The 27,883-nt window shown below is 39.5% G+C and overlaps 1 protein-coding gene across 3 annotated transcripts; it reads right to left on the reverse strand.

Annotated features, from left to right (window-relative positions):
* Positions 1-4,066: 4,066 nt before the first annotated feature.
* Positions 4,067-12,781, reverse strand: LOC148336885 (RNA-binding protein, mRNA-processing factor 2a). Of its 3 annotated transcripts, none has more exons than XM_088296185.1 (8): positions 12,286-12,781; positions 10,796-10,873; positions 8,896-8,934; positions 8,676-8,738; positions 7,615-7,765; positions 7,060-7,223; positions 5,535-5,607; positions 4,067-5,063 (listed from the first exon to the last, which is right to left on the reverse strand). In XM_088296185.1, exons 1-7 carry the CDS (start codon positions 12,337-12,339, stop codon positions 5,542-5,544), a joined length of 615 nt encoding a protein of 204 aa, XP_088152311.1. In that variant the 5' UTR covers positions 12,340-12,781; the 3' UTR covers positions 4,067-5,063; positions 5,535-5,541. The 3 variants fall into 3 exon arrangements, with proteins under 3 accessions (XP_088152311.1, XP_088152313.1, XP_088152314.1); XM_088296187.1 differs by having other exon boundaries at positions 7,075-7,223; positions 12,286-12,778; XM_088296188.1 differs by lacking the exon at positions 5,535-5,607 and having other exon boundaries at positions 7,075-7,223.
* Between the last annotated feature and the right edge of the window lie 15,102 nt (positions 12,782-27,883).

The following is a 27,883-nucleotide window of genomic DNA, read 5'->3' on the forward strand; positions in this document are numbered from 1 at the left end:
CTTACTCTTGTGATAAACATGGTGAATAGTGTTCCCTGAATGCTATAGAAAAAATATCTTTGTGTAGACTGATCAATTTGTAGAACTCTGCTGAGTATTCAACAATTATGTGAGTGTATACGTGTTTGAAATAAATTGGTGATTCGGTCAGAGATGTCATTTTGTTTGTTAATGAATACATTGCAAGATATGCCCTATTTCTCACTAGAACCCCAGACCATCAAAATGTCTTGCATGTCACCACACATAACACTAATGGGGACAGACACGAATGAAAATGGGCTGATTTGTTGGAAATGTGGTAATCCATTATCCAAGTCGCTTGTCAAGAGGGTCGCGGGCGTGCTGAAGCCTATCCCAGCTGTCTTTGGGCAGTAGGCGGGGAACAGCCGAACTGGTTACCAGCCAATCACAGGGCACACGAAGACAAACCATCCATGCTCATATTCATACCTCGGGACAATTTAGAGTGTTCAGTCTTTGTAATGTGGGAAGAAACTGATACACCCGGAGGCACTAGAAGAACGTGCAAATTCCACACAGGAAAGCCGGAGCTCGGGATCAAACCCTGCACCTCTGGACGTGCTAACCACTCTTCCACAGTGCTGCTGGCAATGCATTCATTGAATACATTTTTTCTCCGATAAATAAATGACAAAACTTAATTGATACCACCAATACCAATACCACCATCTCATGCCATTTATAAAACAATGACAAACTTGATGTTTCAAAAAGTCTCCACTGAGGTTCACAATCCTTGGTATAAGATATGATTTACATTTAAAAGGATGTTAATATTCAAAGCTTACAACAGTTGAATTGGCTTTGTGTGCGTTCAACCCAATTTGTACTGGATTCTGTACTCATGTCATCACTTGTGATTCCTGAATCTTTAACGTTAGCAGTCACTGAACAGCTGTTCTGTATCCAGATGAGAAACAAAACAAAGTAGTGTGAAAAAGCATTTGTCCTCCTCTCAAATCCTATTCAGCACTTTAATATTCAAGGTCATTAAACAAATGTAAATATCCGACAAAGACAACCAAAGTAAACATGAATGCTATTTTTAAATATTTGATTTGATTTTTTATTGTGATTTTATATATTGAATAAAAATTAACTATTCAAAGCTACCAGGCCCTGTGTTGAAAAAGTACTTGTCCACTTAGCCTATTAGATCGTTGGGGCACCCTCAGCAGCAACAACGACAATCAAGCATTTATTTCTGGAGATAGTTTAGCCCATTCCATGTGGAATTACTTTAATTCTGCGACAATAATTCAGTTTTCGAGCATTAACGTCTTTTTTAAAGGTCATGTTACAACATTTCAATTGCATTCAAGTCTGAAATTTTACTACGCTACTCCACCTTTTTAAGCCATTCAGAAGTTGGCATTCAGGTTTGTTTTGGCTCATTGTCCTGCTACAGGACCCAAGTGAGCTTCATCTTGAGGCTAGGAACTGATGGCTGAACATTCTCCTTCAGGGTTTTCTGTTAAAGAGCAGAATTCATGGTTTCATCATTCACAGCAAGTCGTCCAAGTCCTGGAGTGACAAATCAGGACCATTCAGCTCCTATCTCACTAACCAGTGAATGTTTGTGAAGGTAATTGATGTTGATTTCTCATCAGGGTTCATTCAAGGTCGCAAATGGTTGCAAAGATGTTCACTAGTCAACTAGTCTGTCTCTGCGACCTTGAATAAACTCTGATGAAACAAAACATTATTCGCTACGTTTTTCCAAAGACTTGCAATCCTTTGCTACTCAGTGTGATACATGTTTTACACAACCAACATCATATTTGTTGATTTATTTTCTTTTACGTTTTCCTTTCTAAAATTTCGTCTTACATTTATGCCAGATGTAACAAGACACATTTTCCAAAAAGTTATTTTTTTGTCTTGTCAGTCTTTAGAATATTCTTCCAAGTGTTGAGAATCATTCAGATGTTTTTTTTTTTTTTCGTCTTGGAACTCCATGAATGCCATTTCTGCTGTCTCTTGTTTATTGTTGAGTCATGAACCCTGACTTTGACTGAGGCGAGAGAGATCTGCAATTCGTTAGATGTTATGCTGGGTTCTTTTGAGCCCTCCTGGACGAGTTGTCACTGTGCTCTTAAGGTCATTTTTGTACGCCGGCTGTCCACCATTATTGTTTATTTTCTCCATTTCTGGATAATGGCTTTCATCGTGGTTCACTGGAGTTCTAAAGCGCTTCAGGCTGATGGATGTCAGTTATTTATCTTCTCATCTGTTCTTGAATTTCTTTGGATTGTGGCATTTTGTTGCAGCTTTTTGACATCTCATTTCTTGATAAAACAGGTCTGGAGTTGATGTGGGTATGTGCTTGATGTGGTCAGTAAAAATAAACACAGCTTTCCCCCCCAAAATGTTACTTGCTACAGTTAATTAATGATTGAACAAGGGGGAAGTACTTTTTCCACGCAAGGTAAGGTAATTATGAATTGCTTCAATCTATCAAGCTATTTGTACTTAATAAAAACACAATTTGAAAACTGCATTTTAGAATAGAATAGAAATCCCTTTATTGTCATTGTACTCAAGTGTGCAACGAGATTAGGTTATCTTTGATATTTGCATTTGTTAAAATGAAGAGGGAAAAACTGCAAATAATAAAAAATTGAGAATGTGGTAAATCCTTTTTAATGGTGATCTATAGTTAAAAGAAAAAAAGTACTTGCATTTTCAGAATGGGCCGTCATGCATGTTATATTTCCATTTTCTCCCACTTATCCGGGGGTCAGGTTATGGGGACAGCTAACAAAGAGAGAACCTTCCATTTGCTCCTTTCCTCCTCTGTACATAGATGCAGTTTCATTTCAGCAGGAGTCAGTCAAGTCTCTCCAAAAATATTTCTTTCGGTCATGCACGTGCTCGAACAGGAGGTGGCAGCAGCGTCCTACAATAAAACCTTCCACTCTCCCTCATTTGCCCTGATGGTTGCTTCAAATGCAAAACTCAGGTCCTTTTATTTACCCGGTCGATCGAATCTATATTAAACTGTAGGTTATTGCCTTTTTTTTAATACTTTGCATGTATTCATATTCATTAAAACTGACTGGTTTTTGCATCTGTAGGATTTAATGTTGAAGTGAGGTTGTAGCCTGTGATTTTGGGAGGGGGAGGCAAGAAAACCAGCCGACTTCCAGTAGTACATTTTCACAGTCAGTATTGATTTCATGTCAATCCTGGTCTGTGCAAAAGTCAAGTCAAATGAACCACATCCCTTTGGATCTCCACAAGGGACAGAGGGAAGAGTATTTCTTGGGTAAATATGCTGCCTTTGGTACTGCCTGCAGTTTTGTTTTCATCCCTTTAAAGTTCAAATAGATTTCACAGCGAGGTATTATTTGGTTTGATGCAGGGCCCTGTGTTGCACCATCTTCCTCCTAGAAGGCAGACTTGGGTTCGGTGAAGAACGGGTCTTAATGGTACAAGTGAGAACGGCTTGTACTGCTCATCTGTCAACCCCCTTGATTGCCTGGTGATCATTACAAGTTGAACCCACACTCACATCAAATCAAAAAAGACAAACGAGTAGGACGGTAAGAAATGGATGCAATGTTCACACACCTATGAATTGTAGTTTAATTTGATTAGTTCTGTAACCTGTACTAATGTAACCCGTGTTTCTTGATACTGCAGAAACAAATATGTTGAGAATTCATTCCAGCATTGAAGCTCATTCAACATATGTGCAGTTGACATTGGGTGCACCATTCTATAAGTTGGGATGGCATAGCATGCAAGCGTTTTTAGTTAAGCAGTACAATTAGGCAGCTGCGAGACTGAGAACAGTGTTTGGAGTCCCCGGAGGAGCCATTATGGTCGGTTGAGCAGAGAGTCTTACCAGCTTAGGTCAACTCCACACATGATGCAGAGAGACACTAATGCATCGGTGCATTACAAATGAATAGTTGGGATCCATTATTGATACGAACATCTGACCACACAAGTCAATTTTTAAAAGTGTGTCGATTTTGCGCGGCTTTTGAAAACTTCCAATAGGCTTTGTGTCAGAAATAATTGAGCACGTTAGAAATGCATTCACTTCGTTTATTCATAAGATGAGTATTTGTTTACATCTTATGCACAGCAGATACAGAGACAAAACATGTTTCTAAACCACAAACTAAATTCCTCCCCTCCATTCCTATGTCCCCATTTCAAAACAGCCCTCTCAAAACTTTGCAGTCCAGTTTCACAATCTGAAAAATCATTTCACAGCAATCTCATTTTAGCAGAACCGGTACATGCCATGTTCAGAATACTATTTTTTTGGACAAACACCCACTTCCCATTTCAACAAATTGCACTTTTCTTTCTCTAAAACCATTTTAACAGGATTATAGGAACAAAAATTAACACCAAAAACACATGAGGCAATTAAACATTCAACTTATACATGTTCATTTAGTTGCTCAAAAATGCATATACACACATTACACAAAAAGTACAAAAATACTTGTACTTTATTCCGGTCAAATAATGACAATGTTATGATCACAGGGACTGGGATTGTCAGAACAAGGAGTTTCCTTCACAAGGTCCATGCGAGATAAGCCATTGAACAATAGCCGAGCTTTGACAGAGGTAAGACCAAGGAGCTACAGGAAAACAAAACATTGTGCTGCCCAGATCAAAGTAAAGAGGCAACACAAACACTACGAAAATTAGGAAACACAGAACTCTGTTCTAAATTCATGCCAAAAAGACTTGAACATGCAATGACTTCACACTTCTGAGGCCAGTGGTAAGCTCTTCACAACTTCAAGGTGTTAATTTTCCTCAGCAATGATGATCCATGGAGCTTTGACTAGCTTGCAAAAGGTTCTAGCAAGTGCTAAGATGTACCACAAAAAGGGGCACGTGGAGATTGTCAACAGCAAGATGCTTTTCTACTCAGACTCCCCCCAGAGACAATTGGCAGAGATATAAATACTGTTTCTAATGCACATTTGTCCATTAAATAAACCTGATTAAATTAACGAGCTTGGTAAACCTCACTTCAACTGGAAAAAGGTGTGGTTTCCAGGCGCCTGCAGAAAACAAAAATAGGTTAGTCCAAAGAAACACTACGCATGTACACGTGTGTGGCGGTGGGGTGAACAAACTTTCTCTACAGTTTGGACCTGCTATATTTCTCCCCTTTGGTCTAAGGGTTCACTTGTTGTAATTTGCAGACTAGAGACTGACTGCATGGGAATTAACTCATTGAACACAAAGGGTTTAGTGAAAATCAAATGGGTAAGATAAAAAAAAAATAAAATAAAAAAGAAAAAAGTAGAATTTGTGTCCATGAAGAAAATCCTACAATTGAAAGCCCAAACATTTGTTGCATCCGTTTTCGACTCTTGCTCCTTTCCTTTACGAAGAGTCACTTTGAACTCCCATTTGAATGGACACATTTTGCAATCAATCGTTTTGCTACAATTCACACAAGATCAGTTCAGTCGTCACAGAAAGGTGGATGGCGCAAACTAAACACTGTTTGACCAAAGGTTACTCACTAAGTATCTAACAAAACTGGCGGGACTTCCATCCAGGCTGGGAAGTCTCAGAAGGAGTAGGGTACCAGCGCATCTAAAGAAACACAAACAGTCATGACCAAAATGAGGCGCTTCAACACCTAATTTAATGTCAGGTAATGGGCTTTCCCGTTGTTGCTCATTGAGAACAATTCCACAACACTGAACACAAATGTGAAGGGTTAAGATATCCATTCATTAAACATTTCCATCCGGTACTGTTCAAAACATGCAAATAAGGAAGCCCTCCTTTCCAGAAGCCTCGACAGCCTTCGAGTCAGGATGTTATAAGCAATCTGGATACAACTCACTACTGGGATTTGAGAACTCCGGCAACTTCTGCAATCTCAGATTCCAAATGAGAAAGCCTCCCTTTGCCCATGCACACCCACACACACACGTTTTGGCTACATTAGGTCAGCCAAGCAAATACCAAGCATTCCTCAGCCTCAAGTGGCCGGCAAAAGGGCCTATGTCATAGTGTTTTGTGATGTTGCATTCCCCTCCCTTGTGCTCTAACAATGAAGTGGAAATGGCACGCAATGAACTTGAAATGACTGTTTTCCTTTTACAATTTTCAACCATAGTTTGTAAACTGGACTATATAACTACAGTTTACAGGCCACATAAAGTAAAAACATCAAGTACAGAATGTTTTTTTTTTAACTACATCTTTTGGACACTGGTCAGCAAAGCAGGAAGTTTCAGATTTACAAAATGTTAGAGACCCTACTATCCATGACACTGGTGAAACATGCAAACCAGTACTAAATGTAACCTTATATCTAGGAGTGGGTTAGATGACATGAAAAGCATTTCATAGTGGTCGATACTGACGGAATTTTATTTTACCATTTAACATAAGGGCCAGGAGGAAAAAGGCTAAATTTACGTTACATTTAAACATACTTAACATTTAATCAACAACTATGAAAAAGTCGAACCGCTCAATAAAAAGGAAAAAAAATCTGTACATTGCAATTTAGTGTAGCTTCTCCACCAGTGCATGGTTCATTCTTATTTGCATGAGATGTTAACCCAAAGCAGTAATTGTTGATACACTTAGACGAGCCTTCATTCAATGTTCATACAAGGTGTGTAGTGAACTAATACCATCTCCGCACGTGTTAGTTTAGCTGCTTCTTCATTGGTTTTACTACTTTATTGGTTTAGTGTCTTCGTCTAACCGCTTGCGCAATGCCACGGTCAGGTTTCGAAGGCATTTTCTATTGATATCGATCACGTATCCATTGCAATACGTAGATATTGAATTACCACCCAGCCCTACTTGTGCCACTTTTCTTTAACAGTTATGTCAGGTAGGTCTTCATTGATAGAACATAATGTAACCAATAGTCTACAGTTGCACCTAAACTATAGTCATGTATAGATTAGTGCGAAAACACTTGACAGAGTGAAGTTAGTAGCCGGCATTTGACAACACTGCAAGAATGTGAGATGTGAACATTTTAAAAAGAAACATGCAAGATAGAAGAGAGACACACACCGGTTGGTCCCTCACCTGGGCGTGGAGGGCGGCGGCAGCGGCGGCGGCCGCGGGATAAGTGAAGGCCGCATGAGGGAGGCCTGGGGTCAGCTCTGTTGTGTACAGTGGATAAGGGGTCCACGCATCTGGAGAGGCTGGGATCAGTGCTGCCCCTGTCAGGTCATCTGCGGATATCATGTCACATTGAAACAATGCTGCCTCACCAACACTGGAAAGGTGACCTTTTTACAGATGCGACCATTCTATAACTGTGACTTTAAACCAGTTACCTTAAGTGAAATGCTGATGAACCAACCCATTTCCCCAAACGCATAACCAACATGTACGTGTGGTCCACTGCTATGTGTAAAAGCATTAAGATGAATGTTTAAGAAAGTTAATTTCATCCGAAAGAAAGCAAAGCGGCTAAAGAATTGAGATGCATGCATGTGCAGGGTGTGTTAGATTTGTTAAATACTTTTAACGTCAATATTTCCATAACAATGACAGATTTATCATGGCACTGCCTAAGTGAGAGGGAATGCGAGCCTAGAGGGGTGCAGCCGTACAACTTACATGGGTCCCGTGCAATGAAGTGTGCTCCTAGAGCAGGGTGGATATTTGTGGGGTTCGGTGTGGCCATCAGCTTACTCTTTGCCATCTTCGTGTTGGCTTTAGCAAACTCTAAGCGCAGGGTCTGAGGGCTTTCGGGGTCAAAACGGATACCCTGAAGGAGAGACGGAGGGGGACATTGGATCGTAAGGGAGGTGGGCTGAGATTAGGGGGGGGGCTTGTGTTTCGTCTCGCACCATCTCCTTTCCTACAGGCATATTTCAATACTCAGGATGTATCCTTCAAACCTCCTTTGAGCCCAGCACTGTTCTGCTTGGAGAAGACACCCAATTCCTCCTGACTGGACCCGCTCGAGCAGAACACTAACGGACTTCAGGACATAGGACTGGTTGAAGAATACAACCTTAAAGTATTTGCAAATGCCGCTGACATCTCTTCTTCCTCATGAAGCCATGAGCTTGAGCGACTGGAGGAGATTGAGCCACATCAAGCCAGGAGGAGGAGCGAGATGAGGAAAGGGCCGATGACAAGACCAAGTGGCATTTTTGGGGTGCTTTTACCTTGCTTGTGTTTTTGTGCCCTAAGCGCTGTGCCCACATGCAAGTGAGAAGTATTTTGGTGTGTGTTTGTGTGTGCGCCATCTGGTGTGTCTAAGAGGTGATGCTCATAAGGCTTAGCTATGAGTGTATGTGTGTTAGACACTGCCATTGTGGCCTACTGGTGGAAAAAAAAAAGAGGTTACGCTACTGAAGATGTGTTCAAATAACACTAAAACGTGGCTACAGAACAAGTATAGTAAAGCAGTGATATGCAAAATTAGGAAAGCTACACCAGACTAAAAATGGATGTGTATCAAGGTCAAAGTAAACTACCGTAATGCTACAGGATTCTCCCATCTTTCCAAAAAAGTCCCTGCCATTGAATTATGAAAAGACAGAAAGAGTTGACTTGGTGGAAAACTGATGGGAAAGGATCTTCAAAACACTCCCTTAGCTTTTTAGATTTGTTAGAACAAAAAGCATAATTCAAGAATTGAAAATAGATAGGGAAATCACAATACTTGCATTGAGAGCATTTTTTGCGGCTTCAGCACCAGATCGACTGTCAAAGGTTACAAACCCGACAGGCTGGAAGACAAAAAGATACTGAAGGCATCAAGTGCACGTTTTACAGAACAATAAGGAATTGAGACACTCAGACTGTTTATCATCATAAGTGATCCCCACTGACATCACCGAAAGAGACTCAGAGGACAGGTTTTAGCATCAGCAAATGGAGACTCACCTGTTTTGATGTTAACTTAATCAGTGACCCTTCATAACCCTGCGGAGAAGAAAGACAGCCAATTATCCACCGTAGAATCACATGCAAGGAATTCAGGCATGAACGCGGCTTGCCAAAGGAAGAGAGACCTGCTTCTGGGAGCCATCCGCTGGAGAGCAGTTGGCAGCCAGCATGGCTCCTGTTGCATTTGTTATGCCAACATTACAATTTTGATTCACAGAAAACTAAATTTTACAAGTATTTATAGATTTTCATATTGGTTCAACTCTGCATAATGAACAGTTTGGTTCCATTTTAAAATGCACTAAACATTTACAGCGAAAAGGCTGCAGTATCGCCTTCAATGCAAATTTCTACATTTATAAACACGTCAGGAATGCTGGTACAAGCGGCAAAGTTTTATCTACTCTCATATTGTTTATTAATTTTGACAAAGAATTTAAGCTGTAACATCAACTACTTGATGGTGCAATATGCCACAACTTACATACGATCCAATTAGTTGACCAATCGAGATTTCTTTTGGAGTTCAGTCAACTTGAAAAACAATTTGTGCCAGCCCTGGACAATTGATTAAAAGAAAATCAATTTCACTTAATTTGTTAATTTAATTATAAGCCTTTTTCTACTTTATATGAAACAAATTTAATGTCTGGAAAAAAGGCAAAACATTTGCCACAAAAAAAAGGGGGGGTAAATTCTCTTTAAATTTAATAGTTAAATCACAGGGACAAAATATTCAGAACAACTATAGCAGTTTCACTCTTAAATCAAACATGTGGGCTTTAATGAGACTTTTTGGTTATGATTTTGACGCCGATGTTGCAGAGGTTATTGCTTTGGGAAATTAATTACTAATTTTTCTCAAGTGCCACCTTTATATACCAAGAAGATTTTAATGACAATTCTTATAATTTAAAAACTGGCATTCCTATTTGAATACGAGTATAATTTGTTGCAGAAAATCCTTAACAAACCAGACTTGCCAGATTTTTAAGCAAAAAGATAGCCGCAATTAAATTGTATTGAATCTCATGGAAAAAGCATCCAAGCTCCCTGCACACAACCTTCCAGCAGCCAGTCTGCAGGCAAAGAAACAATGTCGGAGCAGCTACTGTATCAAAACCAAACATTACAGCCATTCCACAATACTTAAGCGCTATTTGAGGTGGGAAAAAAAAAAGTTTCCCTTTTCAGTAGACAAGTTGGGTCACACTCAGGGTTGGTTGGTCAGTGGCGAAGGTTACTCATTTACACATTCCACAAGCTCATCCATGTGCGAGGGATACCACTTCCAATTTGGTTCGTTAGGGCAGGAGTGGGAGGGGTGTTTATGAACCCGAGAGCCCCGTTGAACACAGGCGTGGATGAACAATGATGTGGCCTCGTTTCCATATATGCAAATATTTGGACTAACAGAGAGATTGTTTGATTTTGGCTCCAATGTACAAACCGGCTTGATTAAATCTTTGTGTTACACTGCACATCTAGACCAACATCTCCCTTTGAGCTGAAACGCATTTAAAATTTGAAAAATCTCACGGAATACCCCTGAACAAAAATGTGCCCCAAAAATGGACATACGTCAATTACATAATTTGCCATCCAAGATCATTGTTGTCTATCACTATGAAACGGTGGCAAATATAGACAAATTATTTGTTAAAGAAAGACTTTTGCTCAATTTCCCACAACACCTCAAGAGCAGTCATGGCACACTGGTTCGGAATCCAGGAACAAGACAACGTTAAATTAAAAGAAAGTGTCAATGATAATCACTGACCACGTCCATACATGCAATAGCTAATTTTATTTGCTTAATTTTTCAAAACATTTAACATGTTTTTTATTATTCGGCAAAATCTTACTTTCAGAGCTCCCCTATAAATGTGTGACATACCTTAAAAGGCCTGAAGAGAAGATACAGTTCACGTGGTTTGATATCAACTGGTAGGCCGCTGACAAACAGTGTTCGTACCTGCAAAATGGAGTCGAAGTTATAAAGAAAGATGAGACTTTACAATGATTAAACTTCTCCACAATTTCTCAAATGAATAGCTTTGAACGACAGCAATTTAGGATTCTACCCCAAAAGAACTATTGGTATTTAGTGACCTCTGGGTAGTGATGGGGAAGCCAAAATAAAATCTGCTTCACCTCTCATGATAAACAGTAGCTCACCAAATACAGTTAAACAATTTGCATTGTCCTCTATACTGTTAACATTACACATCTAAATGGCCAATGTTCCATTTGTGCTTTTTTTTTTAATAGGGAGTTTACCTCACGTTTCATAGGCTTTTAATGAAATAAAAAAAATTTATTCCCATCCCTCTGACCTGCCGATAGGAAATTGCCTGTGAAGTACAAAATGCTCTTTAGTTCCACAAACAGGTCACCCGTGAATCAAACCTTAGTGAAAGAACACTCATTGTGATCTCCCTAAATGAGCAAAAACCAAACAAGGCTCTCATCCTGCTGGGCGTGCACAGCTCATTGAGGGCCGATGCCGAGTGAAGCCCGGAGTGGCTGTGGAAACAAACAGTGTGCAGGGCCCATTAGTTCTCAGCTGGTGGGGAGGCCTTGGCCACAATGGGGCTGCCAGAGGAACAGCGCGGGACAACAGCTCACAGCGTGACACCATTTCCTTCCTCTGACCCCTACTCGGCCATTTTCAGGTGCCGCAGCACCAATTTCCTCCTTCGCAATATCTAACATGCCTGAGCAGCTGTTATTACAACCGAGGATAAAGACGACAGCGGAACAGCAGTTACTTTCGGACGTCCAGACAAACTGGAATGCATCCTCGATTTACGCGCAACACATTAAATTAGAACTCAGCATACAATTTTAGTAAAACTGACTTGAGTGATGCATTTGGCTTGCTCTTCGGGAATTAGAACTCGGCACACCAGTATTGAAGGTGACGGACATGAGGGGAGTAACTGCTTGTCCTCGCGCGTCTCCAGTAGAGTCAGTCCGTAAACTTAGATGTACAAAGAATAAATCACGACAGGTGAAATAAGTCAGCCTGTGCACACCAAGACAAAAGCTAATTTTAGATTTTTTTCCCCCCGTCCTTAAAAAACGGCGAAAGGAACTGGGAATCATTTCGCCCGTTTAAAACAATTCTATTGTACGAATTGCTCCATACGTATACGGTTAGAATATGTTTCACTTTTTATTTACCCGTTTTGTCACATATCGGATATGGATTTTAACGATTGTCTACCTTAGTCCGTGCATTATAATTTGCTAAGATTCTCGTTTTAGGTTTCGAGTTTATCCGCGCGGTGGTGAAGAAAAAGAAGTTTAAAAAAATTTCTGTAAGTATTTTTCTGTGCCTTTATTTAATGACCAGTCAGTGTGAGAGGCAAAAGTGAAGCTGACCTCCTCCTCCATGGAGACATTGTTGTTGGGCTCCGTGTCCGTCTTGAGGCTCATGATGAAGATGCTGCCGCGGCGCCGAGTGCGTGCTGGCCGGGTAAGAGTGGCCCAAGGTGGGTTGCGGCGGCTGTGACAGTCCGGTGAAGGTCGTTCAACTCGAGGTGGCGTGGTGAGGAGGTGAAAACGTTGATCGTTGTTTGTTCCCTTTTTTGAGAGGGTTGAATGTTCCGTTCGCCCAAAAAAGTCGAGGAAGAGGGGCAAAAACCGGGAGTGACGGAAAAGTAAACGCAGCCGCGCTTAAACTAAAGGTGAGAAGGTGGATTTGTGCTCCGTGTGTGGGGGGGAAAGAAGTGCAAGTAAAAAGCTGAAAGCCTCTCCGGTCACATCAATGCCCTCAGCTGTGTGACTCCATGTGAGCAGGAGGAACAAGTCAACTTTTCTCCTCCTCCAGCTCCTCAATTAGGTCATCAATTATGTGTGTGCGCGCAGACGTAATCAGGCTGCAGATCCGCCTCAGCTGGGCCAGGAAGCGACTAACCCGCACCCGCCCCACCAACTCGCCTCTCCCCGCCCCCGCCGGCCTCCACTCACCCGCTCGGCCAATAGGCTGGCACCGAGAGCAACGCCAGTTAATTAGAGACACCCTCGCGACTTTTTTTGTCAGAGAGTTTTCTTCTAAAACAGTACTCAATATGGTCTTAAATAAAAATAAGACATGAAATATAAAATAGACTGAACAAAACAGTGTAGAAATGTATTTTGATCGCAAGACTTTATTTTAGTTAATCAAAGTGCACGCAGGCGTGAATTTAAAGGTATATTTTTTGTGTGTAATATTTTAACTGTGTTTTATATGCAATTTTTAATACGCATTGCACGGAGTAAAACTAAAACATTTGTCACAACAGGGTTTTATATTTATCTGGCTCTTAATTTGTTTGCCCTAATTTAGTTTTCAAGGTGTGTTTTTTATTCTAATCCATTATTTTAGACGATTTATAATATTGTTTTATTCGGGGAAGATAAAAAAAAGCTGCAATAATGATAACAGCATACTAATAGCAAATGATAATGTAAATACACACACACACACACACACACACACGCACGCACCCCTGCATACATATATATATAGATAGATATTAGAACAAAAACAGTTTCAGAATGCAGGATTTACGTACTGAATGAATTAGAAATTAAAACGTCGGATTATACAAATATAATGCTGCGTTCGAGCTGCATATATTAAAAATAATATAATTATACACTATGAATAAATGTTTGTGTTTCGCGCGATAAATATCACGAATGTGTATTGTACATTAGTCCAAATATTTCCCAAAATGTATTTAATGCGTTTTCCTTCTCAATCACACAGGCGTACGTCAACATGTGTTGAGTTTTGTGGCTCAAAAAACGCAACACGACGTTTGAGTCGGCATCGTTTTAGTCCCTGTGTGTAACAATGCCGGTGTGTTTTGCATGGAGCAAAAGGCCGATGTGCGGATGAGAAGAGAGGCGGCCGTGGACGTGGACTTGGACGTGTGCCATTGAGTTTCCTCCCAACAAGACAGCTTCCGGACTTTGTGTAGAAACACAATCAGACCTGCAGGACGAGGAGGGGCCGTAGGAGGGACGCACAAGGGGTTGCTGGCCTTCTCCAAGCATCTTGGCTAAAAATAGGCAAGTCATGCATTCAGCGGTGTCGATGTGGACGAGTGCATGTCTCCTTGAGACAGTCCAGTCTCAAATGAGAGGACACGTGCCAAGATACATGTTGCAACAATTTCTTTTTTTTTTTGCGGAAGACGCTGTGTAAAATCATTTGGGGCCGCAAATTCAAATGCTATATTGCATATTGTAATGTTAGATTATTTCTCTGTTCAGCCGAAGCTATTGATATTTGATTAAAAACGTGCCTTTAAAACTTTAATAATGCTACACGTTTTGATTTACTATTTGTTAAAGATGTGTTTTATACTGATAGGTGTTTTTTATATTTTGATCATTTCTTATTTAATTGGGAAGTTCCTGACATAACACATTTTATGACCTAGAAGGTTTTTCATACTATCATACCGTAATAAAGTAGTAGTAGTAAAGTCATAATTACAACATGTATTTGAAATAGGCAATTGTAATTCTGATTCAGAGCAGTGCTAATTAATTGAAAAAGAAAAAAAACGTGTCAATTTTTTTCACTCAGAAATTCTAAATAAATTCTGGATGGAGAGTTCTTGAGTACATTTTGCATGTATATTTTAGTTTATTAAAATGAATTACTTAAGTATCATTTGCTAGTAATTAACTACAAAATATTTTCATTTACTCCATTTGGATTTCAACTAATAACTAAGAAAATGGAGTGGGCTTTTGCATATTGCACTTAAACCCTGTCTCTTCTTCTTTGGTCACAAGGGTTAAGGAGCCAACCCACAACCTTGGGGTTGGGAGATGACCACTCTAGCACCTAATCCGTGCCTCCCTTACATTGGGTTTGTATATCGCAGCTGAATCCTGGTGCCTCCAAAATCAAGAAACCCTAAAAATATCTCATTTGTTCAACCAATAACATTGTCTTGTCAAAGAGCTGTTTTCAACACCTAATTTTGGTCAATAATTTATAAAATAACACACACTCATGGAACAGATTTTTGAACAAAATAACATTGACATAGGAAGTTTCGCCCCATGGCCAGTGATATTGGGAAAACATGCGATATGCGATATGGATGTTGAGTACAGCAATATCAATATTATATAAACATATACCTAAGCAAATTAAATTTTTTAATATCTAATGGAAGAAGCGCATTTTTTTCATGTGGAAAAATAAGTAAGCTCAATGTGTTCTGAGCTCATTAATTGTAATTCCTGTATGAGCATTTAAAGTTTGGTCAAATTCAGATAAAACCATGCTTTTTCATAAGAAAATTATTGCATGGACGAATGGATCATAGAATTACAACACATGGTAAAGTCGATTTTGAGCAAGATTTAGAGGTAAAACTTGAAAACATCTCAAAAAGACGATGAGCTGGAATAAAAGTAAAGACATTTTTTAAATCAGCGTCATAAACACATTTAGGGACACATAAAGCCGTCAACCAGTGTCATTAAAACTAAGAGTAGGTCCTATTCTCTTATTTATCTAATTTATATATTTATCTGAATTATTGTTGTATTGCACTGGAGAGGGGAGCTCTCTAATCTCGTTGCACACTTGAGTACAATGACAATAAAGGGATTTCTGATTCTGATTCTGATTTAAGCATATTATTCCAGAAGTGTGTATCTAACATGAAGCCCTTGTCATATATCTGTTCCTAAGAAATATCTTTTATTATAACAACGAATTGAAATCACAACTCAGACCTCGTATCTTTGTTTCAGTCTCGGAATAGAAATAAAGAATCAAAATCCAAGGTTATGTGTATATGGGAAAAGCTATAGAGATGGTTTGTGGCTGGCAGCCGCATTGTTTGAGAAGAGGGAACAAAATCTATTACGCTCTGTTTGCCATTTTAGCAACACTCGCAGCATATGAAAAATTCAGTCTGCTGCGGCACTATCATTAATTTATTTAGCAAGACAACTTGCTCAGTGTACATTGTGGAAGTTTTAATGTGAAAGAAGGCCACCACAAGTAGGACTGATCAAAAGTTGACTCTGAACTGATGCTGAAAATTATTTATGCATTTATTACATGATGATCTTATTTTCCATATATGTCAATAAAATCACAACATGATTGTTTGTTTTAGACACTGATGATTTGATAGGATGTTACACATCGCAGAATTAGTCAAATTAAGTATGATTAATATCTGTATGAAATGTTCACACAAAATGCAGCGGTATTTTGACTGCAATTTAATAGTCAATAGTAGCGAAATTAAATAATTGGAATGTTACAAATTAAACAGTTTGTGATCTAGTAATTCAATGGGAATTTTGCTACTGTGGTGTGCAGCCATCGACTTCATTGATGTATGGGATTATATTCCAACGATTGAACTATATTGGTCTTTCCGGACGATATGTATCGTGTAAAAATCGTTTTTAAAGGTAATTAATCGATTATATTGATTTTAGTAAATAATGCACTGGATTTAAGCATGCCAGACTATACTGTATGGATGCACGTGTGTGTGTGTGTGTTTTGTTTTAGCATGCTTCACGATAAAGACGTCAAATGTTACCCAATTAAATTGGTCTGTCTGTGTTAGTAGACAAGAAAACAGCATGGTGGATGTCAAGTGTGTGGAAACACAAAATAAGTTGCTTGCTGTTTCTCCAACCATCTGCGTCATGGGATTTTCACATTTCTTGCCATCTGGACAAACTGGTGAGGAGGGCCAGCTCTGTCCTGGGCTGCTCCCTGGACTCTGTGGACTCAGTGGGGGGCAGAAGGATGACGGCAAAACTGTCATCAATGCTGGACAAACCAGCCCACCCACTCAATGACATTCTGAGGACACTTTACAGCTCCTTCAGTGACAGACTTTTACACCCTCGCTGTACCAAAGAGAGATTTCGCCGCTCCTTCCTGCCGACTGCTGTCAGACTTTTTAACAAGAACATTGGGTCAGGCCTACAAACGGGAGGGCATTAGTGCAATTGTGCAGTCCTAGGATGCAATATTAACTACTACTGTACTTTCAGCCAAGGGTGTACTTAAATATTGACCAATGATGTATTTTGTTTACCATTACAGTATTCTTATTACAATACTTCTATCACTGTAGTATTTCTACCACTGCAGGATGTTCACTATTACAGTACTTTTATCATTGCAGTACTTTTATCATTGCAGTATTTTTCTATCATTGCGGTACTTTTACTATTACAGTACTTTTACCATTGCGGTACTTTTACCATTGCAGTACTTTCATCATTGCAGTATTTTTCTATCGTTGCAGTACTTTTACTATTACAGTACTTTTACCATTGCAGTATTTTCTATCATGCAGTACTTTTCTATCATTTCAGTACTCTTACCATCACAGTACTTTTATCATTGCAATATTTTTATGATTGCAGTATTTTCAATCATTCAGTAGTTTTTATCATTACAGCGTTTCCCCCTCCGTATAATGGACAAACATTAGGAGTGTTTCCTTACACTTAGATACGTTTATACTGTGTATATTTGCATGCTTTTTCTGAATGTCTGCTGCTAATGTTATACATTAACGGCTACATTACGCCGCCGACTCTGTGTGATCTATATCTTTGCTGCTGTAACACCTCAAATTTCCCCATTGTGGGACTAATAAAGGACATCTTATCTTATCTTATCTTATCTGTTACAGCACCGGCGGTCCAGAATATCGTCTGTATGTAAATACAGTTATTTAACCTTTTTTTTTTTTTTTTTTTTTTTTACACAGCAGTTTTGTGTTAGATGAAACTTTCCATTGTTTTCTTTTTGTAAGTCTTCTGCTTCATTGTTATCACTACAGTGTCTTGTGGGATAATATACAGTGTAGTGGAAATGGTGAATCACCGCTGTGTATGTAATTTGCAGCAACAGTGAAGTGTTTGAAAAGCATCAGTTGAGTACTGAAACTTTTTTTTTTGCCTGCGACCTTGACTAAACATTGTTTTATGGAGCTGAACCCCACACACTTTACTGTATGTCTTATTTATGTGCCTCTTCTGTATTTGATGAGCTCTTTGACGTCATTGAAGGCAAAAGTCAGTCGTCTGTGGTTTCTTGGCTCTGGAGCTTTGCAAATGATGACTGCCTCAATGAAAACTATGGGAGATGGCGTTATGTATAAAATTATCAATGTATATTTGTTTTTTAATACATGACTGTAATATAAAGGCTATTTATGAAAAAGTTGTATTTACAAAGGTAATAAATGTATTTTGTTTGCCACCACCAGAGAGGTATTCATTTTACAGCATTGATTAGTATTTTTCTGTATGTTACAAAAAACATTGTGGCTGGAGAGAAATACATTTAACAGTTTTTCAATAAGTCGTTGTTCTTTTTATATTCCAAAGCATATAGACTTGTAAAATTCAATTTTGCGGTGTTTGCGTCACATCTGAGCAGAAGTATCTAACCTACGACTTCAAGAGAAAATGTGCTTTAAATAAATTGCTCGTTAGTTTCCGGCTATGAAAAGCATGAAGGCCAAATTTTGACAAATACACATTTATGCATGCTCCTATTTCTTTTTTAAATCAGAGATGCAAGTATACTTTTCTAGATTCATTTCTTGCACTGATTCTGAATCTGTCCTGGCTTTTTCTCTAGCTAATTAAGTTTTCTTTTTATTATTATTTTTATAACAATAATATAATATGTAACATTGTAATGTATTTGGTAGTGTTCATGAATTAAAGGGGCTAAGTTCAGCTACAGCTGTATTTTTTTTCTGAAACGTTATATAACATGATCAAATCCCAATTGCGCAAACCTTTATGGGTCTAACTTAAAAACACAAAATGAAAATATCTCCAAAACATTAGGTGCTATATCTCAAAAACATCAGGTGCTAGAGAAAAAAAAGTAAAGCCATTTTTTAAAATTAGTGTTAAAATGTGTTTAGGGATGCATGAAGTCATTTCTGATTACAATTTTCTATTGACCATTGCTGCACATTGCCTGTCCCAAAAAAAACAAAAAACAAACAAAAACAAAGCAAACCCGTGTAATTTATATGCTCTTCATTGTATCCACTGGTTTATCAAATGCGTGCAGGAGCATTAAATCAAATGTGCCCCCCCGCGCCCCCACCCACTCCCCTCCCCACATCACCACCACCAGCTCTTTCCAGCCAAACACTTGACAGAAGCCAACAGTGTACAGTTTGAGAAGCTGCGGATAAGGCTCATGTTTTATTTGTGAGAAGCGGGCCCATTGTCCCATAAGTCACCTCACACAGCACTCTTCCTCTTCACGCCACACTGAGCTTGTCCCACTGCGTTAGCGTCACATGCTGCTAAAGCACTTAGCTTGTGTTCCCCGCGTCCTCTGTGGTATGGCCAAACATCCATTTGGAGGTCCTGGGAAACTTTGAAGCTTTTCACCCAAACACGGGGCGAGGGAGGCCTTGGACACATTAGCGACGTTGGGCCAATGGCTGTGCCGATGAGTCGCCTTCCTCGTGAATACGTTAAAGCTGATCGGGGGACATATGTAAGGCTCTGAGACTGAACAATCTGATCTCTCCACCATCCGATTACTTCATCTAGCTGCTGATTCATCGAAAGGTTTTTCATTGTCCATACACAGATTGTGGCGTTCATCCATTCGGTTGCCATGTTATATCAGGCGGTCGTTGCGCAACCACTTGTCAGACGTTGTCATATCTCCTGTGAGAATCAACAAGGACAGTGGAGGGGCAACTTGTGATCGAAATCAATGGGCCTCACACTCTCCTGATGCAAATATTCCTCCAGGAGGTGGTTATTCCTGTGTATGCAATGCAAGACAGTGAAATCTACGGAAATGTGGAACTGACAACGTGGAGTAAACACTTCTGATAGGGCTATGTTGTTCAAACTGATTGGTAAAGTTGTTTGAATGCATAATCCCTCGTTTTCCGCAGTTAACGGCTCGATTACGACGGAATGTTGTCTAATAACTAAGTAAAAGTTTTCATTTTTAAAATTCTAAAATTGTCTTACCTTAACTAGAATTTTTGCCCAAGTTGCAATCCTGTTGTATTAATGCACTTTTAACTCCCCAAAGAAGAAGCACTGTCGCGGAAGTAATCATGGCTTGACTTCCACAATAACATCAATGAGGACGTTTGATTAAAATGCGACGCGAGATTCTAGTTGAGGTATGCCGTTTTAAGACAAACTTTAACAAACACATTTTATTTGACGACATTTTGTCATCCTTGTCTTGCTGCTCTAAGGTGCTTGTTGGATGGCTGAGAGAGAGCCGCTCACAGCTTCTGAACACAGCTGTTGACTATCCGCATATGTAGCTCGACTCTGACGAACTGAACCACACATTCGAAGAATGTTATGAGTTCTGGAACAGAACATTGTTCAAAAGTGCCGTTGGTTTATTCATGTGGAGGAGACTGGCAAGATAGAACAAGGCAATATGCTGGGCCATTGCAGCCAATCAGCTCATGAGATAAATCCACTCATGCTCTCATTAGTCGATCTTGCGTCGATATGGTTGCATTTTTTTTTTATTATTATTTCGGAAGAAAACGCCAAGCACTGCAAACATTGAGTTCTGGAATGAGACTGCTTGGCTTGCGCTATTGTAAATGGATAGAAGTCATCACAAAGTCATCATATATTAACTCAACATATTATTTTGCTTTTCCTTTGGCTTAGCCACATCGAATTATGATAAACTTTGATCACCTTAGTACCATGTTCGCACAGCACTTTTGGGAAAGATTGTTTCAGCAGATGGCATCACTAACAACTTAATGGTTTGTTCTTTTTTTGTGTCACAATTGTACTATTGTACTAGATAATCTTCAATCAGCGGATGAGAGCATACTTTAAATAAATGATTTATTTTGAGTACAACATTCACTCATTATAAACTGATGCCATTAAAGGGACACATGCATGATCTTAACATTGGCATTTAGATAATAGGTTTGCATGTAAAAATGACATCCGTATTAAATTTCAGCTCCTGAAAGACTCTGCAGTGATTCAAGGGCTTTTATTTTGTGATTAGATTTACGACAAATTGGCTCGCCGCCTTTTGGAGCTCGGCTTGTTATTTTTTTTCCGGTTTCAATGTCTGCGTCACAGCAGGGAGGCAAGCGAGGTAATATTGCTCTCATTGTCAGTTCTGTTGTCTGAAACCGCGACCGATCGATACTACTCTAGTCCACTTCAACCCGTGAAAGTATAAAAGCGTTCTGTACAATAGTTTGTTGACATCAAACGTGAGATCATGCGATCAACTCCACAAAATCAAAAACGTCGTGCCTAATTTTCTCCACTGACACAGGCTGAAACGGACAAGCGCAAGAACATGCACATGCAAAATAGACAGGATTTCTAATTCCAAGCCAAAGCACGAAACTTTACATTCTTTTTTTCGATCTGTATGCAAATATTTCTTGTTAGCACTTTACTGTGTCAAATTAATTTTCTTCAAGGTAGTGGTTACGTTTGTTCAATGTTAGAGTCGTAACACGATTAATTTTGAACGCTATCTAAAGTAAAATCTTTGAAAAATACTTCTCATGCCACATGTGATCTCAGTGTGGAAACACAATCAAACTAAAGTATGTGACCCAATGATGATCACAACCAGGCCCCAAGCCTCTGGACATAAGTTGGACTGTACCACTTCCTTCCTGGCCAACATACACGCCCTTAAGTCTGAGTGTCGGTAGTCGAAGGATGCGAGTTGTTGACTTTCAAAAAGGAGTTCAAGAAATATTTAACAGCTTTACTACTGGTGAGGTTGCACCTCACGGCACGGGTGATGTAAACCTGTAAAAATGAGCAAGTTTGTGTTTAGCATGTCAGCTTGAAGACTCACCTCGGACATATACTCCATCATTCATTTGCTAGTGAGACCTCTCAGATATACACTGACAACACAGTGAGTCAGCAGTACGAATACTTTTTTGTTTTAATTACAAGGCAACAAAACCATATACAACAAAACGTGAATCACATTCAGCTCAATTGTGCGTTTCAAACTGTTTCAAGCACTTTTCTGAGTTTTGGAGAAAATTATGTGACGATTGACGTTCGAATGCCCTTAATCTTGAAACTGGTGGAACATAATAAACATTCAAGCATTTCCTTTGCTTAGAATCACTCCCACCACTCAGAGCTATTTAAGAGGAGAGGCTGCAGAAAAGATCCACTGGGACGTCTAAAAAGAGACTATTTTCTCATGACTGGAAACTTGTAGAGGCACTGAGATTTAACGCAACACGGGAAAACAATCTACATATAAATATCACCTGTTTTAGGACACTTGAAAAAATAACACACACAAAAATAAATTGTGAGCTGTGGCATTCCTTTGTCTCATAAAGTTAATGTGAACTCGGTGAAAACAAACCCACTCATTCCATCCTTCCGAGGCAAAACAGCCTCCACTTCCTGTTTATTTATGTAATATAGGACACGGAGGGTTGTGCCGTTTAAACCAAAGGGCAGCAGATTCCCAGCAAGCAGACAGTGGAGGGATGTGAGACTGCTGTAAGATCCTCTGGGGGACGTTCAGTGGGTGGGAAAAGTCAAAATGAGAGAAAACAACATAATGATGCAGAGGAGGAGGAAAGGAACAAAATTAACCAGGGAAATGCTCGTGCAACTGTGGGACAGATTAGATGACACGGCACGGTATCTGATACACTTGCAACTTGGAGTTGTAAGGAAATTTACATTTGTATGTTTAGATCATTTGTCTGTAGATTGGTTGATAGACACGTTGCCATTTCCCCCTTATGTTACAAGCACGGTACTGTGTTTCAGAAGAAGGAAGAATACAAGTTGAAAAGGAAAATAATTTTGTTTGTATTGTTCTTTGTATAACGATTTTGGATTTTTTTTTTTGTCAAATGGCATGTTTTTTTGTTGTTGCCTCATTGTATCTAAATAATACAACATTGATACAAAAGGACAACTTGTGTGAATGTGCAATTAATCAAAGTATCTGTAACTAATCAAAATAAAACTCAAGCAACGATCTGATTTCTTTTGTTTTGTTATGTACTCTGATTTGGACTCATGCCATTGCGCTTGCATCCACAGAGGAATCTTGTACTGGGATGGTCGAGGTCCAACCGAGAAATCTCTGGGACAGGAAGTGCGATGCCACTGACGATGGAGCAGGCCTGCAGGCGCATAAGACTCCAGCAAATCTCTCTGATGTTTGGACACTTTGGCTCAGCGGACAGATGTGCACACATCCAGTTGTTTGGGCAGAAGCTGTGGAATGTAAACCACCCGCCACCCACTTGTAAACACAGTGCTTCATAACAACTGTGAAATCGTTTTGTGGCCTAATCTACATCAGATGAATTTGAAGAAAAGTGTGTGTTAAATTCCACATCTTCAAATAGTCAAACTTTGACATAATGACTTGGCTCCAAATCAACAAGAACACCATCATCCTGCTGCTGCTGGATTTATTTTTACATGCGTCATTTATTAAATGCACTCTGCTTGAATCATGTCAACAAAAACTGGGAAACTGGGGCCTAGTGTTATGTTTGCATAATCTGAAGATGCACAGACATACACACGCACACACACACACACACTGAAAAACCAAAATCTCTCCTCAGCAGAGATAACTGATTGACCCAGGCAGGGTATTATTAATTTAACACGAGACTGTTCTTCTGGTATCCATTGTATATGTGTTTATGTGTATTAATTTGTGTTCTAATTTCCTGCTAATTCATAGTACACTATATGGAAAGCACTTTGTTACAGCTTCCGCTGTTGTGAAATGCGCTACATAAATAAAGTTGTATTGTAATGTATTAACAGTATGTTGATGTAACTCGCTACGATTACATGATACAATAGTTCCCAGAATGCACCGTAATAGCTGATTCGAGGAAATTTCATGACACAAGTAGGCATTTATTATAGGTGTATATCTATGTATAGATTATAGGTCTGACTGTTGACTGTTCTTTTGAAAAGCCAAAGTCTCAATGCTAAAACTGTCACTGCTAATGAGCTTTTTTTTTTTAGAGTGGACGTTTCCTCAGGGCACATCCTGCTATAATATGACTGGCTGCTTACAGAGATGAGACATTGCGTTCTAAACTTTTGAAGTTAATGAGAGGCGAGGTGCTTTTTTTTTTATCCTCCTTATGAGCAGAGAGGGAAGGGGTGAGCAGTTACACTGACAGAGGAGCAAAAGGGAGGGAATTGAAAGAGATTTAGAAACTGTGCAAATTTCAGCATCAGAGGAACAGGGGAAAGCAGGGAGGTTGGGTGTTCAATGTGGTCACACAGATGTTGTTGTTTTTTTTTTCAACACAATGCAGTGTTTTTTTTATCGCATTCATTTATGAAATGGGGGGGCAGACACAGAGGTATGCTGTTGGATGCAGGATATATATATATTTTTTTTTTAAATATCCGAAACAATCAACATTCTGGTTGGGGTTGGCGTTCAAAGCTTTCTGTAACAAAATACGGACAATCTGTAGGAAGCTCTGCATCAAGCTTGCATTTTACCAGCTAAAGAAGAGATTGAGGTGTGTAACTGTTGAAAAAAATCCAGTTTATCCATAATTAAAGTGTGTTAAACTTACATATATCAGTTGAATATTTTTGAGGAAAAATTGGAATCACTTGACCACATTTTAATCACGGCCTACTAAAAGTTAAGCATTTTTAGTCTAAAGCAATAAATAGTACTTTTTAGCTCTAGGAGGCAAAAGACAGACAGACAGACAGTGTCCAGACTCACATTAAGATTGCAGCTCAGTAAATCTTTGCAAGGTAAATCTCCTAAATGCCACGAAGTATCAATCACAAGCCTCCAAACTAAACATGTTAATCGCACGTTCTCCTGTTCCCCTTTGAGCAGCGCAGAGCCAAGGCATGGTTCTCATCCATTGAACAATAACAAGGCACTTAATAGCAGCAGGACGTAGGTCCACCACTCAGAGACACTAAATCAGTCCGCACCACGTAAACATCTGGCTTTTACTCCACTCGCTCATCCGGAAAGTTGACTTAGGAGTGTGGTATTTGTAATTGATTACAATCTATTGAGGGGCAAGTCGGGTGACCCGAATTATTAAACCATTGCACCTGTGTGATAGTGAATTAAAATACAATTATTTCTTCTGCGGTGTTAGACTGAAATATAACACCTGTTTCAAGAATTTACTGTTACATACAAATGTTTTCCCCCAAAAATTCAAAAGGCAATTCTTGTTGAAAACACACAACTCCAATTTTTATATTAAATCACAAAGCTAAATGTTGCGAAAATGTTTCTTACAATGGCATTTGCATTTCAAATAGCTTCAAATTGTCATTCAATACAAAGCAAAGACGCAATCATTTACTAAAAGGTGGAGTCAAAAAAAAAACAACCTGGTTGGATTTGTGAGACAGAAGTAGGAGAGCACAGGCAGTGAGCAGAACTAATTTCATCAAATATTAAACTTGGTTAGAGACTTGGTTGAGAATCGTAGTGGTCCAGTGGGATTTCCCTGCAGGGAGACTACACCAAGAAAGCTCCACAATGATAGAAGAAAGCATTTTTTGTTAGGACGGCCAACGTTTTGGTCAAAATCGCTCATTCCAGCTAGCATCGAAAGATTAATCTTTTGTGTGTATTTATTTATTTTATTTTTTTTGCAGCACTTCTTCTGTAAGGACAAGAGTGATGAAAGAAGACGACCCTGAGAAGAGAATAAGGCTAAAATCTACTGGAAGTCAGAGCGAAGGCAGACTCACATGATTCGATTCTTGAAATACTTTTATAGAGTATTCTGTTCACGACTGCTAACATTTCTATTTTGGTTTATTTGTACCTCTCCTTAAATTGATTGATGGGACTTTCAACCAGCATGATGCAGTTTGTTTTTCCAAACAAATGAATGAATTGATTTAACATTTGTTTAAGGAATGTATTGTTTCTCTCTGTTGTTTGCGTGACCTCAAATTCTACCTTCCCCCCAAGCCAGCTGCAGAAATGCTGCAGACTCATTTTAAGTTATGTTTTGTGTCACCTTCAGTGAACCAGTATGTGAAGTGCGCGTGTATCGAAGAACGAAGAAACACAAATTCCAACGTGACAAAAGTCTGTGCACTGTTGATTGGCACTCAGGCTTGGTCTGTCTTGAAGTAATCAAAGTATATTTTGTATTACTTAAATCCTTTACCTTTAGTTTTCAACATTTTCCATGACAACTTGTACAACATTCACAAACCAAAAAGCGCACATACTTCAAACGTGCACACGCAGCGTTATTTGGAGTGGTGTGGACAGCAAATGTTCATCAAACCATTTTCAATTACTTGTCCTCATTCGGTTGGTTGGTGAGCTGAAGTCAAGCCGTTTCGAGCTGGACTGCTCACCAGTTAATTACTCAGTGAGCAGATTTAAATCTAGTGTATAAAGTTATAGAATTTATTTCCATTCATGCTACAAGGCAGGCACTTCCCCGATGCTGAGGAAGAGAAATCGCCCTTCCTCGGTTTTCACAATGTTCTGTATTTTGAATCAGATGGTTTTTGATCCACAGCTGGTCGCAAGTCCACAAGCAAGTCCCGTGAGCCAAGTCCTAAAAGCTTGAGATACTGCTGCCCTCCGAATTGGAACTCCCAGCTGGGGAATCAACCCCACCCCCAAGTGACAGCTGGAGATGCAGGCCAATGTACAGCATGGTCATGAGACCAAAGAAGGTTTTCGATATGTTGTAGCTCTGCAAACGAATCGGCTGTCCCAGTTACGAATGATACTCCAAAAAGTTTCAAACAAGAACTTTTGGTCGCCGCCCACATCCATTGTCTCAACTGGAGCATCCTCTCTTAGCCCTTTTAGAGTCCCTCCCCCGCCCCCGCCTCAAAGTCAGTCTGCTGCATTTTTGATAAGACATGAACCCTGGAAACAGCGGGTGGCACTTAAATTATGCAACCGTTCACATCCTCTTAGGAGCTAAAGTAGAGTTGGGCTGACTTGTCAGAAGGAACGGGCCATGACAGGCCTGAGCGAGGAGGTGGGGGTGGAGTGGTGAGCATGCATTATGAATGCTGCTAAGTTAGCCTCAGATGCAGCAGCTGAGTGGAGGTGATGGAGGGCGATGGGGTAGTGCCAGCCTATTGGCTGCCCGCAGCTAATGCACTTCACTTTCCCCCCAAAAATTATACTCTCCCTCCCTATACGCTCCCCACATTACTGGCTATGTCGGCTCTCACCACGACACCTGCCGTCACCCTAAAACATCCTCTCTCCTAAATAAAACCTTCGCTTTCGCCTTGCAGCACCAAAGAGTGGGCCTTGGATGACTAAAAGATTATAAAAGTCTGCACTTTCGCATGTGAATTTGGGTAGGGTTTGTCGCGCACTTTGAAAATTTTATTTCAACATGGAGGCTATATATTTGAGAGAGCCTTTTGTGATCACCCTGCACAAATATAGAACCAGGTGTATTAGGGCCAGCAGAGTACAAATCCAGCCATTAGAGCAGGGGTGGGCAAACTTTTTGATTGGTATATATATATATATATATATATGTCTTTGAAAAAACATTAACAATATTTATTCATTACATTTTTTTCAAGTTCGGCGCTCCGGATTAAAACGGGCCGTAGTTTCCCCACTCATGCATTAGAGGATGGAGGCAAGTGCTATCAGGAACATAAGGAAGAAAAAAGTGTTAAAAGGAAGGCCGTTAGTTTTTACAATAATCCCAGATCAAGATTGTGAGGATCCAGTCTGTTCTCTTCTAAAAGCAATGTCATGAATTGCTCAGCCAACACAAATTGACATTCATTCTAAACTGTCCCAACTGAAATACCATATCCCCTATTAATAGAAGCTAAAATTTCCCAATTTCACTGAATTGGTCCTAAAATTATTAAATTGCAAACAATAATTGTTCATTTATGAATGTCAGCAATGTATAATGCCAGGCAGAACAATTCA

Source organism: Idiotropiscis lumnitzeri, chromosome 5 (genome assembly GCF_059441095.1).
Source record: "Idiotropiscis lumnitzeri isolate Australia: NSW breed Sydney's pygmy pipehorse chromosome 5, RoL_Ilum_1.0, whole genome shotgun sequence".
Taxonomy (NCBI): Eukaryota; Metazoa; Chordata; class Actinopteri; order Syngnathiformes; family Syngnathidae; genus Idiotropiscis; species Idiotropiscis lumnitzeri.

What these genes read in the sequence shown, in the direction of transcription:
- LOC148336885 (XM_088296185.1), bottom strand. Translation starts at nt 12,339, where the DNA reads ATGAGCCTCAAGACGGACACGGAGCCCAACAACAATGTCTCCATGGAG. An exon ending in ATGTCTCCATGGAGGAGGAG is followed by an intron (nt 10,874 to 12,285) that starts GTCAGCTTCACT and finishes TCCATTTTGCAG; the next exon opens with GTACGAACACTGTTTGTCAG. An exon ending in TTCTCTTCAGGCCTTTTAAG is followed by an intron (nt 8,935 to 10,795) that starts GTATGTCACACA and finishes TCTTCTCCGCAG; the next exon opens with GGTTATGAAGGGTCACTGAT.